The sequence below is a fragment of the Ictalurus punctatus genome, chromosome 11 (genome assembly GCF_001660625.3).
Source record: "Ictalurus punctatus breed USDA103 chromosome 11, Coco_2.0, whole genome shotgun sequence".
Classification (NCBI taxonomy): domain Eukaryota; kingdom Metazoa; phylum Chordata; class Actinopteri; order Siluriformes; family Ictaluridae; genus Ictalurus; species Ictalurus punctatus.
Window position 1 is genome coordinate 25733068 of NC_030426.2, and position 20631 is coordinate 25753698.

General features: G+C 40.6%; 1 protein-coding gene across 2 annotated transcripts in view; it reads left to right on the forward strand.

Annotated features, from left to right (window-relative positions):
• Positions 1-3900: 3900 nt before the first annotated feature.
• Positions 3901-20631, forward strand: part of traf3ip2l (TRAF3 interacting protein 2-like) — a 17558-nt gene continuing 827 nt past the window's right edge. The window contains exons 1-10 of one of the 2 annotated variants that reach the window (XM_017480446.3): positions 3901-4075; positions 9503-9596; positions 10640-11256; positions 14100-14142; positions 14289-14356; positions 15599-15696; positions 16005-16073; positions 18021-18134; positions 18242-18316; positions 19116-20631. The exon at positions 19116-20631 is cut by the window's right edge and continues 827 nt beyond it. In XM_017480446.3, coding sequence (XP_017335935.1) covers positions 9550-9596; positions 10640-11256; positions 14100-14142; positions 14289-14356; positions 15599-15696; positions 16005-16073; positions 18021-18134; positions 18242-18316; positions 19116-19262 — 1278 coding nt within the window. In that variant the 5' untranslated portion in view covers positions 3901-4075; positions 9503-9549 and the 3' untranslated portion in view covers positions 19263-20631. The remainder of the gene's footprint in view (positions 4076-9502; positions 9597-10639; positions 11257-14099; positions 14143-14288; positions 14357-15598; positions 15697-16004; positions 16074-18020; positions 18135-18241; positions 18317-19115) is intronic. The other variant, XM_017480447.3, reaches the window with a different exon arrangement.

Here is a 20631-nt window from a genome sequence, read left to right on the forward strand (position 1 = left end):
GGGGTTATACCCCTACTCGTTTACGATAAACGTCCTGGGATTTTTAATGACCACAGAGAGTCAGGACCTCCATTTAACGCAGGGGTGTCCAATCTTATCCGGAAAGGCCCGGTGTGGGTGCAGGTTTTCATTCCAACAAGCAGAAGCCACACCTGAGTCTACTGAAAGCCAAGTTCAACTGATTAAACAGATGGAATCAGGTGTGGCTCCTGCTCGGTTGGAATGAAAACCTGCACCCACACCGGAACCTTCCGGATAAGATTGGACACCCCTGGTTTAACGGATCATCCAAAAGTGATGTTTTTACAGTATAATGTCCCCGTCACTATACTGGGGCATTAGAACCCACAGGGTTCTAGTTGATTCAAATGTTTTATAGGGTGAGCACCCCCTGCTGGTCTCACTAATACCAATTCCAGCATCAACCCTAGTTTTCCCCAAGAGTTCACCCATCCAGGTACTGTCCAGGCTCATCCCTGCTTATCTTCAGTGGGAAACCAGGCGAGAACTGCAGGGAGATATAGTTCGGGACGTTGGTATTAACACCATACATTCAACATAGTTTACAGCACTACACAATCCCCATCCTAATACCCAAATATTGCACCTTAAGCAGAAATTGGTAGACTCCGTTATATAGGTATATAGTTATGTAGTGTATTACAGTGGAGGTAGAAATAGCAGCTGTATGCATTAAACAGAACGGTACAATTGTGGTATACAGTCATGGGAAAAAGAAAGTACACCCTGCTTCAATTCTATGTTTTTTTATTTTTTATTTATCAGGGCCTAAAGAACCGTTATGTGGTCCTCACCAACTTCTCTACAAACAAATAAACTCTGAAAAAAATAAGTACACCCTCCCTCCTTTCATCATTATTGAGAGAGTTGTAATTAGCAGCCCGGTGTTACTAACGAAATGCACAAGATTAGTTAATCATCAGGAAGTGTGACTACTTCTATAAAGGAGAACTTTTGGCACGTTGGTGTTCTGGAGCACTCAGGTATGTGTCTACTGTACATCATGCCAAGAATTCAATTCAATTCAATTTTAATTTGTATAGCGCTTTTAACGATGGACGTCGTCTCAGAGCGGCTTTACAGAAACATATAAACACAGGATGGAGATTTTAAGTGTGTGGATTTATCCCTATTGGGCGAGACGGTGGTGACGTAGTGAGGAAAAACTCCCTGAGATGATACGAGGGAGAAACCTTGAGAGGAACCGGACTCAGAAGGGAACCCGTCCTCATCTGGGTAACGACGGAGAGTGTGAGAGTAAAGGAAAGTTCATTATGGTGTTTATATGAAGTCTGTTTGTTGAACTAGTCCACCGTTCACTAAAGGAGACCTGAGTGTAAAACTGCACGTGGTCATTGCAGTCCCGAGGACATCGCAGCAACCGTAGTCCCAGCAACCACAGCGAGAACGTCCATGTGGAACTGAGGTCCAAAACCATTTCATGGTACTTCAAGAAGAAAAGACATCAGCCGTGACCTCTTGTCCATCAATCTGGGAAGGGTTATAAGGCCGTCTCCAAACAGTTTGAAATTCTCCGTTCTACAGTGAGAAGGATTGTCTACAAACGGAGAGTCTTCAAGATAGTTGTCAGTTTCCCAGAGGGGTATTCCAGAAAGCAGGTTCTATGACTAGGTAAGTTTACACAGTGAAAACAGACAACTTTTGGATCCAAAAACAGGGGTAACTTTCAGCCTGGTCATGATCTAGGGTTAGTTTGTTTCAGAGAGCTGACATAACAAGGCATGCCCTTTTAAAGAATGTCCTGCGGACGATGAAGCACAGAATATATAGGCTCTTTTTAGGCGTGAGAGGGTGATAAGACCCCGTATTGATGTGTTTTCGTATCCGGGTGAATATTTGTGGGAGCGTTACCATTTTTTCACATGAATCGTTACTTTATTTAACAAACCTTTTGAAAGCTCACATCGCCAGCGTGACTCATCGTGGATCATCGATGAAGACCGCGGACATTTTATGCATTGCCCTTTGTTTTGTTTTGCCACAGGGTGTTTTCTGTATAATGTGTGGGAAAGGTGATTGTGTGTAGGGCCGTTCGTACGGTATGCCTTGCACTAAAACGGTTCCTACACACTTTTGTGCACTTCCCTGGCCATTAACCTATAAGACTCATTTAAAGGAGAGTTCCACAGAGTGGCGGGTTCTGTCCGTTCTGGGGATATCGAGAGCTGCATATAGCACTACTTCATCTATCTATCCATAAGTACACAGACACAAATCGATCTAATCGTCTAACTTTTCATTTCAGGCTTCCTAACTGGGTAATATGTGATGGATCCCACCTCATCACCAACATGGAAGCAAAATGGCCAGGGTCTGTACATGACGCCAGAATATTTCAGGAGTCGTTGTTTTAAACTAAGTATACAGTATTTGAATATACTAAAACTTCAGTGGTTACTTGCTGGGTGACAGACGGTACCCTTGTCTGCCCTATTTGATGACCCTCTACCCTGAACCTGAGCCTGAACCACAGGCACAATTTAACCTCACCCACAGTAGAACATGAGCCAAGGTGGAGATGACTGGTCAACAACAATGACAACAAAAAAACTGCAACAAATTTCGATATGTGGTCAACAACAACAGCAACAAAAAATGCAGCAAATTTCAATATGTAGTCAACAACAACCGCAACAACAACGAAAAATGCAACAAATTTCAATATGTAGTCAACAACAACAACAACAACAAAAACTGCTACAAATTTCGATATGTAGTCAACAGCAACAACAACAAAAAATGCAGCAAATTTCAATATGTAGTCAACAACAACAACAACAACAAAAACTGTTACAAATTTCGATATGTAGTCAACAGCAACAACAACAAAAAATGCAGCAAATTTCAATATGTGGTCAACAACAACAAAATGCAACAAATTTCGATATGTAATAAACAACACCAAAAAAGGCAACAAATTTCAATATGTAATATGTAAAAAAATTTTTTTTAAAAATAAACCAACATTCAGAAAGCAGGTGGCAAAAAAATACACCCTATAATCTGAATTTGCTGGGACACCCACTCCTGGGAGGTTGTTGTTGTTGACTACATATCGGAATTTGTTGCATTTTTTGGTGGTTGTTGTTGTTGTTGACTACATATCGGAAGTTGTTGCACTTTTTGTTGTTGTTGACTACATATCGAAATTTCTTGCATTTTTTGGTGGTTGTTGTTGTTATTGTTGTTGACTACATATCGAAATTTGTTGCATTTTTTGTTGTTGTTGTTGACTACATATCGAAATTTGTTGCATTTTTTGGTGGTTGTTGTTGTTGACTAAATATCGAAATTTGTTGCATTTTTTGGTGGTTGTTGTTGTTGACTAAATATCGAAATTTGTTGCATTTTTTGGTGGTTGTTGTTATTGTTCTTGTTGACTACATATCGAAATTTGTTGCATTTTTTTGTTGTTGTTGACTACATATCGAAATTTGTTGCATTTTTTGGTGGTTGTTGTTGTTATTGTTGTTGTTGTTGACTACACATCGAAATTTCTTGCATTTTCTGTTGTTGTCAGCTGAGGTTGTTTGTTTACAGAAGTGAGGTGAGGGCCACACAATTGTTTTAATTTAGGCTCTGATTTAAAAAAAAAACAACAACAACATAGAACTGAAGGAGGGTGTATTTTCTTATATATATGATATATAAGTATATATATATATATATATGATATATAGTAATGCAAATATTAATAAATAATAATAATAACAAACAATAAATAACTACAAATAAATAATAATAATAATAATAATAATAATAATAATAATAATAATAAACAAGTCTCTGATTGGACAGTGAACTTACCAATCATGGCTCAGGAGGCGGGACTTATTGGAAATCAGGTTGTGCGTAATTGAGAGAAAGTGAGAGTGTGTGTGAGTGTGTTACAGTGTGTTACAGTGTGTCACTTGATCAGACCTGTAGCTTCACGTTTACTCCGGATTTAGGCTCTGTCTGCTATTTAACTAACTCTGGACGCAAAACTTTCCGCCACTGATGTTCTCAGCTGTGTGTGTGGATGAGCTCAGAGGTAAGAGTGTACATTTTAACTCTTGGAGTGTGCGCGCGCGCGCGCGCGCTTTCCCTTCACTAACAAAATATCGGATTAGAAGCAAAGTAATTGATAAATGAGCTGACAGGCTGATTTAGCTTGGTTTGAAAAGGCAGACGTTTAAACAGGATTAATGTGTGAGACAGACAGGCAGACAGGAACGGAAGGCAGGAAGGCGCGTGCGGGTGAAACAGTAGCTTTCTCACCTCTTGAATGTGACAGAAAATGTTCTCATGTGGAAACACCAGTTCATCCTGCTTCACTCTTCAGCTCACAACACATTCCTCTCAGGTCATTACTGGATTATTATACAAGCCTTTATACACTCAGCAGTGGTTTATTAGCCAACTCAAAAGTTCGCAATAATACTCTCTCAGAAAGGAAAGTACAGCAAGGGGGGGGGGCACAAACTTTACATTTCTCTATCACTCTTGTGGTTACTTCAGGAGTACACCTTGTGTATCCTGTAGTATGTAGTTTAACCTAGGGTCTATTTATGTAGCTTAAATATTTATCAGTTTAATGTGACACTACATATATCCACATCTCCTGTAAAACCTGCATATTAAATATACAAAAGATGTACTCTTGAGGTTACCATCACGGTGACAAGCAAAGCTACAGTTTAGTGTGTGTGTGAGTGTGTATATGTGTGTGTGTGTGTGTGTATATATATATATATATATATATATATATATATATATATATATATATATATATATATTTATATTATGTATGTATATGTAAATATTATGCATGTATGTATATATAATACAATGTATGTACGTATATGTGTATGTATGTATGTGTATGTGTGTGTGTATATATATATATATATATATATATATATATATATATATGTATATGTATATGTGTGTGTGTGTGTGTATATATATATATATATATATATATATATATATATATATATATATATATATATATATATGTGTATGTATATATGTGTGTGTGTATATGTGTGTATGTATGTATGTATATGTTTATGATGTGTCTTTTAATTCATTTAAACATACACTATATTCACATTTCCAGGTGAAAGATGCATATGCAGAAATTTAGCACTACTCAGGGGAGAAAAAAAGGTACTAAACGGCACCTGTAGCCTTTCTGTTTATGTAGCGTACCTTTTTTTTTTTTTTTAAAAGCTTCTACTCTAACAATCAAGTCGTTTTTTAAAGGTGCACTATAGGCTATCCACCTCTCCAGGTGAAAAAGACATATCAAAGGTCCAAAAGGTGTACTCTTGAAGGTACCATTACCGTGACGAGCAAAAGTACCGTTTAGTACCGTTTTATTTAGACAACAAAACATTCACAAACAAACAACACAGTGCTCAATATTGTGCTAATGCGTAAAAGTCGCACTTTTATTTTTGACAGTCGTTGCAATAACAAGTAAGTTTTTATGTAGATACTTTTTTTGTTGTTGTTGTTGTTGTTGTTGTTTTAAATCTAGGCCTTTAATAATAATTAGAAGAAGAAGAAGAATAAATAAATAATTTTTTTTGATTATTAGGATTTAGCCTCATTCGTAAGAGGCTGGTTTGCTAAACAATTCAATATGAATTTAGGGGGGGGAAGGGTACTAGACTGTACCTTTCCTTGTCGCTGAGAATGGTGCGCTCACCTTTTCTACCGTGTATCTTTTACCTAGCAAGGTATAATTAGTCTTATCTTTTTTAAAGCTTGACTCTAAAAGAGTCATTTTTAAATGAGCACTATAGCGACATTTCCAGGTGAAAGACACATATTAAAGCTACGGAACAAGATGTTTGGTTTTGTTTTGGGGTTTTGTTTTCCCCCCTGAAAGTTTATTAATAATATAATAATCTTTTATTTATGCAGCACTTTTCATTTCAATTCCAAAATTTCAAAGGGCTTTATATTTAAAAAAAAAAAAAAGAGTAACGATTACACAAAGAATAAAACAATCGATCAGAAATAGAACAGGGGATCACTGCAAAGATAAGTGGTTAAGAATAGTAATAAATAACATGACAATAAAACAATCCACAGGTTTTAATAAGTAAAAGCTCTACCACCGACTGAGCTGCGAGTTAGTAATAAACCTGCCTCGGCTGAAGGAAGTGCTCACGGTGGGTTCCACTGCCTCAGGAGATCAGTAAGAGATATCAGTAAGTAATATCTCGTAGTTGAACCATTCAGATCTTTTATATGTCGTTAGCAAAACGTTGTAGATGACACACAACTTAATACGCAGCTAAAGTAAACCGGATAAAACTAGAGTGATGTGGAATCTCCATGTGTGGATACTCCAGGTCGGTAATGTTCTTGGGTTTGCGTGCTGCGACCGCCTTCTTCAAATCCCACCAGAGATTTTCTTTGAGGTTTGAGTCAGGTGACTGTGATGGCCGTGTAGAATCTTCCAGGACGACTTCTGCATCCAAGCCTCGGTGGAATTTGAGGTACGCTTGGGATCGTTGTCCTGTTGGAAAGTCCAACGACACCCAAGCTTCAGCGTCCTCGCAGACGGCATGAGGTTTCCTCCTAGGATTTCCTGATACTTCACTGACTCCATCTCGCCTTCCACACGCCGCAGGTCTCCAGTGCCGGAGGATGCAAAGCAGCCGCAGAGCATCACCGAGCCCCCACCATGCTCGACTGTGGACAGAGTGTTCTTTCTGCATTCTTCTTCCTCCAGACGTACCGCTGATCCGTCGTGCTGAAAAGTTCCAGTTTTGTTTCATCGTTCCACAGAACAGAATCCCAAACCTTCTGTGGATTATTTATATGATTCTGAGTGATTTTCTTGTGCTTTTGGGTCAGCAGCGGTGAACGTCTTGGAGTTCCGGCATGGGAACCTTCTGCGTTTAGTACGCACCTTACTGTGCTCACCGTAACCTCAGCACCTGTTACACCAGGTCTCGCTGCAGGTCTTTTACAGTCACTCGAGGGGTTTTCACAACCTGCCTTCTCACAAATCTGCTTGCAGCCTCTGATACCTTCCTTTTTCTGCCCCGTCCAGGAATTTCATACACTTTCTACCCCTCAGGTATTTCATTTGTTCCAGCTCAAGCACACCTGCTGCAACTAATGAAGCCCTTGATTAGTTTATATCAGGTGTGCTCGAGACAACACCTGTTTTGCGTATTTGTGCTGTTCAGGGGGGGTGAATAATTTGCATTTTCAGTTGAATTTGAGGAAACCACTTGAAGCATTCGTTGTGTCGAACTATTTAAAAAATATATATATTTTTAAAAAGGTGGTTAAAGGAGTCTGAGCTAGCTAGTGGGTGGGAACTGGAAAATAACGAAATATCCTTCTACCTGCAGTGTTCAGTGTGACACTAGTTCCTCCTAAAGTCCTCGGACGTTTCGCTGAATAACGTAGGCCTCAGCTCTCGTGGGCCCTCGTGACCTTGTTTGTGGTGTTCGTGCTCTGCTTCTGAATCTCTGAACCTGACAGGCACCATCATGTAGCTTTAATGTCACATTTGAGTTTCCACACGACTGAGGTGCTTTCCAGTGTGAGCTGTTCTGATATTACATGCTACAAACAGTGCAAAGCAGTGAGAGAAATCCCCTCGGCCTCGCTCACTCATCACTTCTCACTCAGACTTTCACTGCCTTCCCATCTGCAAGAAAAAGGTCAAGTGAAGCCGCGCTGCGGCGGATTAATATCGCTCTGCTGAGGGTTGCAGCTCGCGGGGCCATGATAAGATTATAAATGGATTTTTATCTTATTTTATTTTTTTAATCTTTATTCATATTTCCTGTCTATGCTTTTCATTATATTCATTAGAGTTGGACCACTTACTAGTTTTAAAACATATAAACAGCAACAACAAAAAAATACCCCACTAGCCTTAATGTGCAGTATTTTATTGCAGCTATCGCAACATATTTTACAGTTTAGTCAGGAAATATTAGAATTTAAAAAAAAAAAAAAAACTTTTTCGGTACATGTTATTTATTGTATACATTATTTTGATCTGTTTACATTTAAGTACTGTTTTTCCAAGAGTTGTTTTATTTTATTTTTAAATTTATTGCCTGATATTTAAATAGAAGGGGTGGTAATCCTTCGGATTGAACATGACACGATTTCGATATCTGATGCAACAATTCAGTATTTGATGATATCACCGAACCTGCTACAATACGTTACTTAAAATTACACAAACCATCTTGCTAGCCCTTTTTTTTGTTGTTGTTGTCTTTTTTACTATAGTAATCGATTTTATGATTGTCGCCTCAATTGATTTCACTTTTAAATCGAGGCGTCGCTCCAAATCGTCTGACCGTTACATTATTTATGCATCGCCCTTATTTGTCTGGCACCGTTTAAGTCATAAAATGAGTTATTTGTAAGTTATTAAAGTTAGCTGAAGAGCTAACATTAGTTAGCAAGTTAGACGATTATGAGCAAATCTTGAACTCATTATCCAAGTGCGTGCTACGACGTGCGGTCCTTTTCACTCGTCTCCTTATCGTGACCTTGGCTAAAATCATAAATAGATAGCTAGCATAATTTTAATCATAATTTGGTCTTCATTTAAAAAAAACAAACAAACAAAAAAAAACAATCGGTGGCAGTTTGCCCGTTCTGTCCACCATGTTGTTCGATATTCCGTGATGGTTGAATCCAGAGAGCTGAACCAGGAAGTGTACGTGTGAGTCTGCGCTAAATTCGTCTCAAATGAACAACCTTGACTGCTTTCCCAGTGAGAGCGTTTATTTCTGAAATGTCTCTCGTGTGTGTGTGTGTGTGTGTGTGTGTGTGTGTATAAATGGAATAGATAAATATATAGATAAATAAATAAGTAGAAATATTTTGCATTGCCAGTAATAGTGATACTGTATGTGTTGGATAATGCAGAATATATATATATATATATATATATATATATATATATATATATATATATATATATATATATATATATATGTATGTATATATATATATATGTATGTATATATGTATGTATGTATGTATGTATGTATATATAATATGTATGTATGTGTATATATATATATATATATATATATATATATATATATATATATATATATGTGTGTGTGTATGTGTGTGTGTGTGTGTGTATATATATATATATATATATATATATATATATTTTTTATAATATATATATATATATATATATATATATATATATATATATATATATATATATATATATATATATATATATATGTATACACGTGTATATATGTGTGTGTGTGTATATGTATATGTCTACTCACAGAAGTAAAATCTAATATGAAAAATGAGGGCTTAATTAAAGATGTAGTCCTTTAACAGACCCTTCTACTAATATGAATAATGCAAAAAATAAAATAAAATAGTACAGTAGTGTGGATGTGTGGTTTTTCAGTGTGGTTTCTCAATGTGGTCCTGTTGTGTGCAGGTTTCCTGAGACCCTGAGATGGCGTCGGTCTTTCAGTCACTGGAAAAATGATGTTGCGCAATCTGCTCGTCTCGCCCACGGCAATAAATAAGAGGTAGAGGCCGTTACTTTCATCTTGCTTCTGATGAGATTCTTTTCAGGTTAGTCGATCATATCGTATATACGTCTCGTTCATACTGGCAGAGAAGCAAGTCTACGGAACAACACCAAACAATTATGGCTTACGTTATATCAGCCGGTCTTTTTCTTTTCTTTTTTTTTTTCCTCCTCTCTCTCTCTCTCTCTCTCTCTCTCTCTCTCTTTTGAAGTTAATGAGATGAAAAAGAAACACAGCTTGTCACGTAACCTTCAAACTCCTCTGTCCTGAAGACTTTCCCACGCTAGGAAGCTTCACAAAGTGCCGACACCCGAGACTCCAGAATTGTTTCATAAGCATCTCCTAATAAATAAAACTTCACCACATCACTGATCGCTTTTCTTTGTTAAACAATAACAACACCTTATTTATTTATTTATTTATTTATTTATCTATTAGGCTAAAGTTACACGGAGCATCCAAAGTACAAGTCGCTGCGAACGAGTCGTTACTATAGAAACGATAACGTGTTAGAACGATAAACCTGCTGTTCATCTTCCAGCCAGAGCTGTTGTTCAAGCCGTGCAGTTATAGAAGGTTAACCCACACCTTCCGACCAATCAGATTCGAGAATTCAACCCAGATATTTGTGATTGACAGTCTTGGTATCGGTATTGCCTTTGTTCACGTCTCGTGCCGCCGTTAAAACAAACTTTTATTGAAAGGTTATTTGATTTATTTATTTATTTTTCAGACCTGTTACAGTTTTGTGGAATATTCAAGTCACTCCTGAGAGAGGGAGAGTCCAAAAAAAAAGAGAGGAGGAAAGCACAGAAAGAGAAAAGAAATCATTAAAATAATTCAAAATAAAAATAAACAAGGGAAAAAGAAAAAAAAATGCACGTGTGCGTCAACAAGTGCACCAAAGAGCCAAATCGGGCAGTGTTATGGGTTTAGCTTTTAAACGTAAAATAAAGTAAAGGCCTGGATTTTGTGTGCGTTAGGCCGAGAGTCATTTTTCACTATTAATTAGTCCTGTTTGATTTTTTTTTTTTTTTTAGCTCTCGTTTCCAGTCACTTAACTTCCCTGAGGAGAACGACGAAACCATGAGTAAAAGCGACAGAGACACTCTGCTCAGTTCCGATTCTGTCTCCGAGGTCAGCACCGTCGACCCGCAGCCTTTACCCGCTACGACTCGGTCGCCTCACCGCGGGTCCGCCGCTTTCCACGACTTCTGCAGTAGCGAGAGCAGCAGCACGCAGTCCGGCTACGGACCGTACCAACCTCGCCTGGGCCTGCCAGCGGGCTACACCGCCCAGACGCCCTTCCCCAGCCATGCCGAAAGCTCCTTCAGCACCATGCAGCCTCATAAAGACCAGTGGCTCCATTCCAGCTCTTTTTCAGGTGGATTCTCCAGCAACGGACGTCCGTCCTGCGTCGTGTCCGGAGATTACTGTTCGCACTCGCTGCCAGATGGCCACAGCTCTGACACTGCCAGCTTGGAGCAGCCTCGCTCGCTGCACTCCATCCCTATGGAATTGGCGCAGCACAGCTACTACCTGCCCCCCTGCTCGTCACACGGGGCGCCGTGCTGTGGGCCGGCTCCAGGACACGCCTTCTGGATGAATCCGAGACCACATCCTGACACACGCTACCACGTGCCGTATTCGTCTTCCAGTAAGTGCAGATAAAAGTGTCCCTGTGCGTGTTCTCAAACGAGTTTAAAAACCGTTCGATCCGAAGGTGTGTGAAGAAACGTGTGAAATCGGTGTCGTAGATAAAAACATAGTCGTGCCCACGTATCCGTTTCTTCAAAACGAATGTTGTTAAAAAACGCCAAGAATACATTTCTGGAAATTCTAGGCGAAAACGCGCGTCTACTTTGTAGATGCTAAAATACTAAATTATTTCGATTTATTCCGGATTTCATTATTTTTTTTAATCGCAACATAATTCCCGTAGTTCTATTTGTGTTACTCCAGAGTTTTGACGACTTTATTATTATTCTAAAATACGGAGATAAAAATAAAGAACGAGTGTGCCCAAACTTTTGAGCGGCGGCGTATATTTGGCGCATCCGTCACGCCGGTGATAGAGTCGGACGGTAGAGCGCGAACATGACGAGTATTTCGGCATCTGTTCTTTCATCAAAGATGACCGATTCTAGATCACGCATTTCATATCGCGAGCTCTGTGGTCTTTGTTTGGTCCCAAGTTGATGACGTCGAGAGATGTAGCGTATATACGACGAGCGGGAACAGAGTTCAAACAAACTCACGGGCTTTCGTTTTTTTCCCCGGTCTGCACTGTACCTCCCAGAAGGCTCTGTATTATAATGTGGCCTTAAAGGCAGAGTTTGGCTTTGACTCAGCGTGTCCTCGTTTCTACCCAACATGGTTTTGGTTAATTTAAATGAGTGTTAAACGGTTTCACTTTTTTTTGTCCTCGTTCCATTACAGCGTCCTCTTATCGCATCGCTTGATATCTGTAACGTATACATATCGACGGGTAGTGACGTTTTTCCCCGTTACGAGTCAAGTGCAGCATTTTGCACTTTTATTTATTTATTTATTTATTTCATTTATTTATTCATTTGATTCATTTACGTGTGATTCATTTACATGTGATTCATTTTCATGTGATTCATTTACTGATTCGCTTCTCTCTAAATCCACTTTTTAGACTGTGATGTTACAAAGGTCTTTCCAGATTATTCCTTGCCACACTGTATGAGAGAACCCCAGTAAAATTGCCTGAGTTCTAGGATATAATTTGTTAGGTTGAAATCCTCTAAAAACAGATTCGCAGTTGATTAACATCACTCCGTTCCAGTTCGCATACTTCAAAGCATTGGTATGTTTTGTTTACTCTCATAATCCCCCAAACACACACACACACACACACACACCCAAAGTCTCCATAAACAAATAAGAGACAGCAGTGTTTCCCACAAATGCGCATTTTGCACTTTTTGTCCCTAATTTAACGGCTAATTTATACCAAAATAAACTCTGATTTTTTTTTTTTATAATTATATATATATTTTATAATGGTGCACCATTCAGATTATTCAAATCACCTCCCACCTCTGAAGCGATCCGATTTCTAGTGTCCGAGAAGGGGGTTATTTTATGTTAGTTTTTGTTTTTTTAAGAAACGATACTTTTGGTGTGAAACGCTTTACGTGAAATGACGACGTGCGTAATCCGGGTTAAACCAACAAACCCACGTGTTTTGTTTTTTTGTTTGTTTGTTTTTCGTTTTTTTTACTACTATATTTTTGTATTGTTTGTGAGACCCAGTATCCAGCGAGCTTGTCGTGCGTCGAGTCGAAGCAGCGATCTACTCGGAAGGGAAAAGGAAATCAGACTCGCGATCCAGGTTGCGTGGGACGACGGAGATAATACACACACACACTTTTTCACTAAAGCGGCAGTGCGCCGCACAATCCCAGTCGTTTTATTAGCGTCCAGAGCACCTGCAGTCGTGCGCTCTTAGACGCACGGATTTCATAACAGCCACTGTCACTGTAAAGAGCGTTTTTACGTATAACGAGCGCAATAACTAGATGCGGATACGGGTCAAGAGCTTCAGGTGACGTTCACATCACGCATCAGAGTGAAGGAAAACGTCTGATCTCTGCGACTTTAACCGCGACGTGGTCGTTGGTGTCGGAGTATTTTCAGAAACTGCTGATCTCCTGAGATTTTCACACCGTCTCTAGAGCTTATACGTGAAAAAACTAAGAACCTTTGAGCGAGCGAGAGTTCTGTGGGTGGAAACGCCTTGTTGATGAGAAAGATCAGAAGAACATGGAAGGATGTACTGTCGTAACTCGAATAATCGATAATCTTGAGGTGGATGAGCTGCAACGGGAGAAGGCCACGTCAGGATCCTCTCCTCTAAACCAGGAACAGGAATCTGAGGACCTGGTCTTTTTCCGGTCTTCGCTTGTCCGGTTTGGGCGAGTCTGCGCTCATGACGGCCTCAGATTCCTGTTCTTGGCTTAGAGGAGAGGAACCTGATGTGGTCTTCTGCTGCTGTAGCTCATCCACCCTCAAGGTTTGACCTTTCGTGCATGCTGGGATGCTTTTCTGCTTGTCAACACGGTTTCAGCATGAAGACCCTCTGCTCACAGGATGCATTTTGTTATTCACACCAGTCTGTGTAAACTCTAGCGGTGTGTGTGTGCGTGTGTGTGCGAAAATCTCAGGAGATCAGCGGTTTCAGAACTACTCAGACGAGCTCATCTGAGACCAACATCCATGCCGTGGTTAAGGTCACTGAGATCAGACGTTTTCTTCAGTCTGGTGTCTGATGTGAACGTTACCTGAAGCTCTTGAGCTGTATCTGCATGATGTTCTGCATCGCGCTGCTGCCGCACGCTTGGCTGCGTAAATGTGCAGGTGTACGTTTGATGTGTGTGTGTGTGTGTGTGTTTTTATATATGCATTACATCCTTCTGTTTCTGATCCCGTCACTCACTTTCTATTTTCTCCTCCTCCTCCTCGTCCCTCCAGATTCCAGTAACAGTAAGCCTTCAGACCCCGAGCTCATTCCCAGGTAATATTTCCTTGTGTGTAAATAGGTCCCTGAGTAGATCTTGTCCTGAGAGCATGTTTATTCTTCCTGCAACGGAGCTCCTATTTATGTGCTCGTGATTTGACTTTTTAATTGTTTTTATTTTGTGGCTTTCCCTCTCCTGAAAGCAGGAACGAATCGTTTCAGCCTCCGCCGAAGAGCGTTCCCAGCACCGCACCCCTGTCATTAGAGCAGAGTGAGTTTCTCTACACTTCTCAGTAACAAACGTTAAGTGGTACTCCAGAGCTTTTCAGTCTAATCTGTAGTGTGTGTGAATACCACAGATAAGAATTTCCCCTGCACAGAGAACGAAACAGGAAACTTGTTTACTCCGAAATCGCTTATCGTAGACGTCGACGGGCAGACGTCGATCACCATGCTGATCGGGCTTTAAATACATGACTGAATAACGCACGCAGTCTGAGACTGTGAGAAACGACAGAACGTCTAAACCCAAATCGAGGACCGATTTATCCAAATCTCCAACTCCGGAGCAGCACGGATAAAAGTAGTTCCGGTCGCTTTACACTTTTGTAAAGGTTTTTGCGGTATCCATACGCCATCAGAGCCACACGACTATGAAATTCCTCCATCTGACAAAGAGGGATTTTACCGATTCCGAGCATCTCCGAACATATTTGACTGAAAAATTCATGAGAAATTCTAATTTAGAGTAAATGTGAAATATATATATATATTTATATATATATATATATATATATATATATATATATATATATATATATATATATATATATATTTTATTGAGTTTAGTTTATATTGTATATAAGTATTTATGCATTATTTTGTTTTATGGATGCACAAAAATCACAGAATTTAACTACAGTACTGAATTAATAATATATATTCTGGTGTGTGTGTGTGAGTGTGTGTGTGTGTGTGTGTTGGGTTCTTTTCTGTTTTGGAGAAACAGTTGTGTAAAGTTTTAGTCTGAAGTTTATATTTGTAACAATCCGTTTGGGGATTTTATTTTAAATAAGCAAAAAAATGGTACTGAAAGTTTGCCCCGCCCCCATCCGATTAATAAAAAAAATAATAATAATAATCGGCCAACTAATCGAAAATAATTATGAAAATAATCGTTAGTTGCAGTTACACACACACACACACACACACACACACACACACACACACACACACACACACATATATATATAAGTGTATATGTATGTCTATGTGTGTATGTGTGTATATATATATATATATATATATATATATATATATATATATATATATATATATGTATGTTTATGTGTGTATATACTGTGTATATATATATATGTGTGTGTGTAGGTATGTATATATAAATTGTACGATTTTATGATGACTATATTTCGTACTGTATATTTTAGGATGAGTGTCTTTTTATTTTTGTAAGCCATTTGTTAATTATTTATTTATTTTCTGCTCATGGCAGGGAAAGTGTTTGTGACTTACGAAGCCGACAACGAAAAACACGTTAAAGAGGTCATCAATTTTGTGGCGCTGCTGAGGCACAACGGCTTCTACACCCACGTAAGAGAGAGAACATCTTTAGATTTCATGCCGTGAAGCCGGGGAATGAGGAATAATTCATCTTTTTCATTAAAGAAAGCCAGTTTTGTACTTGAGGTCATTTTTTTTTTTTCTTTTTTTTTTTTTTCTCCAGATTGCATCAGCATTAAGCTAACGATGCCGCCCCCCCCCCCCCCCCCCCCCCCCCCAAAAAAAAAAAGTTATTTTAACCTCGGACTGACTTTATTTCTGTACTCCTTGTTTAATTACTGCAAGAAAAGTCATTTGAATTCACAGCAGGAGCATTGTTCTGTGCTCTGTATTTGCAGATTGACATGTTTGAACAGCAGTTCAGGAGCATAAGTAAGATTGACTTTATGGAAAGGTACATTACTGAGGTAAGTTTTTAGTTTTATCTGATTTCATTTGATTTGGTGTTGAGTTTGCAGCAACTAGAACACGGCCGCAAGACTAGCTCTAATTTCAGCTAGTCTCAGCATTAATATATGCTAGCATAAGACGTCCTGTGGTAAAAGACACTATTCTAGTAGGGCATTGTCTGTTTTCACTCGATGTCGATGACTGATACTTAAATGCGAGGTTTAAACACACACTAGGTGGTTTTTTTTCTTTCTTTTTTTTTTCTTCACACTTGGAAAAGTGCTGTGCCAATTTCTATGAGCTGTGTGCTAATAGTTTCTTGCGATAGACATGATAATACACAACATTTCTACACTGTTGTGCAGTCTAAAATGTACACCATGTGCGTTTGTGTTGATTTTGGGCTTTGTTTGTAGGGTTACTGGGGTTCCTAGTTGGTCATAATTTAAAACTTCGTGAAAATGCTACTTGTTGCAAGTCCAAGACGAGTTGTGAGTCGCATAATTTGAATTATGAGTTGAGTTGTGAGTCGGACGCTTTGGGGTCCGAGTCCAGTTGTGAGTCGGACGCTTTGGGGTGCGAGTCCAGTTGTGAGTCGGACGTTTTGGGGTGCGAGTCCAGTTGTGACTCGGAAGCTTTGGGGTCCGAGTCCAGTTGCGAGTCGGACGCTTTGGGGTGCGAGTCCAGTTGTGAGTCGGAAGCTTTGGGGTCCGAGTCCAGTTGTGAGTCGGAAGCTTTGGGGTGCGAGTCCAGTTGTGAGTCGGAAGCTTTGGGGTCCGAGTCCATTTGCGAGTTGGGTGCTTTGGGGTCCGAGTCCAGTTGTGAGTCGGACGCTTTGGGGTGCGAGTCCAGTTGTGAGTCGGAAGCTTTGGGGTCCGAGTCCAGTTGCGAGTCGGACGCTTTGGGGTGCGAGTCCAGTTGTGAGTCGGAAACTTTGGGGTGCGAGTCCAGTTGCAAGTCGGAAGCTTTGGGGTGCGAGTCCATTTGCGAGTTGGGTGCTTTGGGGTCCGAGTCCAGTTGTGAGTCGGAAGCTTTGGGGTCCGAGTCCAGTTGCGAGTCGGAAGCTTTGGGGTGCGAGTCCAGTTGCGAGTCGGACGCTTTGGGGTGCGAGTCCAGATGCAAGTCGGAAGCTTTGGGGTGCGAGTCCAGTTGGGAGTCGGGCGCTTTGGGGTTCGAGTCCAGTTGCGAGTCGGAAGCTTTGGGGTCCGAGTCAGAAGCGTTGTAGTTGGTGTCAAATTGAGTCACGAGCTTCAAAGTCTGAGTCGACTTGAGTCAGAAGGTTGAGTCTGAGTCGAGCTGAGAGTCAGAAGGTTGAGTCTGAGTCGAGCCGAGAGTCAGAAGGTTGAGTCTGAGTCGAGCCGAGAGTCAGAAGGTTGAGTCTGAGTCGACTTGAGATTCAGAAGGTTGAGTCTGAGTCGACTTGAGAGTCAGAAGGTTGAGTCTGAGTCGAGCCGAGAGTCAGAAGGTTGAGTCTGAGTCGACTTGAGATTCAGAAGGTTGAGTCTGAGTCGACTTGAGAGTCAGAAGGTTGAGTCTGAGTCGAGCCGAGAGTCAGAAAGGTTGAGTCTGAGTCGAGCCGAGAGTCAGAAGGTTGAGTCTGAGTCGAGCCGAGAGTCAGAAGGTTGAGTCTGAGTCGAGCCGAGAGTCAGAAGGTTGAGTCTGAGTCGACTTGAGAGTCAGAAGGTTGAGTCTGAGTTGAGCCGAGAGTCAGAAGGTTGAGTCTGAGTCGAGCTGAGAGTCAGAAGGTTGAGTCTGAGTCGAATTGAGAGTCAGAAGGTTGAGTCTGAGTCGACTTGAGAGTCAGAAGGTTGAGTCTGAGTCGAGTTGCCTGCTTTAGTGCCTTAATTCTGAGTCGAGTTGCGAGTCTTAGGGCTTTAAGTTACAATGTTCTGAAAGCACCTGGATTCCTGTTTTTCTCTTTCCTCTATATATTGTCTCGTGTATTTAATGTTTCTTCTGTTTAGAAAGACTATCTCATCATCATCATCATCAGCCCAAAGTACTTCGAGATCGTAACTAATGCTTCATTATGCGTAGAGAATGATGAAACGCTCAACACCGTCTATATCCACAAACAGGTGGGTTCTTCTTCCTCCAGAATACTTCATAAGGGAAAGAAAAATGTTTGTTTACAGTATATAGAGTTCACTGTTTGTGTGTTCTGCACTGTGCCGTTATCTTACAGTTACAGAACGAGTTCATTCAGAACGGGTGCAGGAATTTCAGATTCATCCCGGTGTTGTTTCCTGGTGCCAAGAGAGTAAGAGTTGTTCATTCCTTTATTCATATTTTTATTGCAATACTGGTACATAAGAGAAGTAATTGGTGGTAGCTAAGGGCCTCTTTCTACTGCATAATCCTTTGGTAATAAAATAAATAAATAAATAAAATAAAATAAAATAAAATGAAATAGGGTTTTTTCATTGGTCTAGTACGAAAGATCCCCAGATCAGCACCAGCAGGAAGTAGTTTTGTTTCAATGGCCGTCGTGCCCACTAGGGTATAGATGTAAATTCTAAGTTATTTTGCTTCATCATATTCTCAATAATTAAAATCATTTATTTTTGTCTTGTGATGGGGGGGGCTCTTAATTTGCTTTCAAGACCAATGTTAATGTACAATGTTCGATCTTCTTCCATGTCAGGCTTAAAGTAATGCCACTTAGTTTTTCTAGTCGTCTCGCAATTCGGTGGAAAAATGTGAAAGTTGCTTAGGCATCTGTTTGTGATGAAATCTAAATTCAAATCATGTATATTTGTGTTCAGTAACTCGTATCAAAATCACCGGTCAAATTCTAGAAGTTAAAATGGAACTCCTGGATAACAGTGGTCTTAAATCCTAGGTGCTGTTCTATCTGTCATCTTTGGGGGAGGGATTTTAGACCTGGCAACCCAATCGAATCTTTTATCCGTCCTTGACTTTCATCCTGCAAAATCCTGCAGGATTTATTTTTCAGAGTCAGGATTAACCATCATTAACAGAAATCTGACAATGTTTGTTTGCACCGTCAGTGATTACCACGAAGTGTTGTTAATCCGATCGAACTGTGTCGTCCTCAGTGCCACGTTCCTGCGTGGCTCCAGAACACACACATCTTCAGCTGGCCCAGAGACCGAGACGACATCTTGCGACGGCTCATGCGACTCGAGAAGTACAAACCTCCGCCCATCGGGGAGCTGCCCACCATCGTCTCCATCCCCATATAGTAAAAGAAGCGTGGGACGGTGTTGATGGTGGAGTGTTACACCTGCATCTTGAGCCATGAATGGCTTTCAGCAGAAAGTGGACCCATTAGAACCAGGAATTGTAACCTTCTCGTTACTATTTATACCTTGGAACCTGTGTATAGAGTTTCTATGATGTACACTCTTTCACACCTGTGAGTCTGAATCAGAGAGGCAGAATAACTTTGGCCGAGGTGTGTGTGTGTGTATGGCTGAGAACGTCCTCTGAAAGCTTTTCATCCGTTGTTTTAGAAATGCGGCGACGATTAAAGATCTCTGTGCGTAGAAATCACAAAGATCACAGCGAACACGGAGGCGGTGCGAAATAAACGACTCGATGATGAAATGTTTTAATCTAGTTGTTCTGTCACATTTTGTGTGTGTTTTTTTTTTTTATTTCCTCTGTCCACCGGCACAGATCTCCGGAACACATGGCTAACACATTCCTGCAGCGCTACACCTCTGTCCTTCGGATCAGGTCGCACCTCACGACTCAGTCGAGCAGCTCGCGTCTACAATAAATCCACTTCCTGTATTCGAGTGGAAACGCATTTCTCACTGCACGTTCAATTTGTGGATTTTGAAACATTTCTATCGTCGAGTGCACACACATACACAAATGATTTAACTCCGCCCACCGTCTACCCGAGCTAAGCGTTTAACCGCCACGTCGCGCTGACCAATCGTAGCACGTTCTCGCTCCAACACATCGCGTTTGTTCCCGTCCTGATCGTAAAACCGGAGTCGTACTGCACCGAGCTCGCGTATTACGAAGGCTCTCCAACGTGGTCGATCAGGAGCAACATCGACAGGACGTTAAGACCAAAGGTGACTGGGCTTTCTTGGAAGCTGCTCTCAGGCTCTGGAATAGTTTCCTTTTGCATGTTATTGGGAGGCTGTGGATCAGATGGTGGAGCGGGTTGTGCACTAATCGTAGGGTCGGCGGTTCGATTCCCGGCCCACGTTACTCAACATGCTGAAGTGTTCTTGGGCGAGACACTGAACCCCAAGTTGCTCCCGATGGCAAGCCAGCACCTTGTATGGCAGCTCTACTACCATTGGTGTGTGAGTGTGTGAATGAGACACAGTGTTGTTGGAACCACTAAGGTTAAAAAAGCACTATATAAGTGCAGACCATTTACCGTTAGATCTTAATGATGTCAGGATACCAAAAATCTAGTAGTCGGTACCGATACCACCAAAAGTACACGATATAAAATTTAAAACTCCTGGTGGAGGACACCCTCCTCTGGCTCATACTGCCAAAGAGAGAGAGAGCGGGGGGTATTTTAGTTATCAAACACTGTCTGACAATGACTAATAAAACCGTGCTAAGTGCTAATAACAAGTG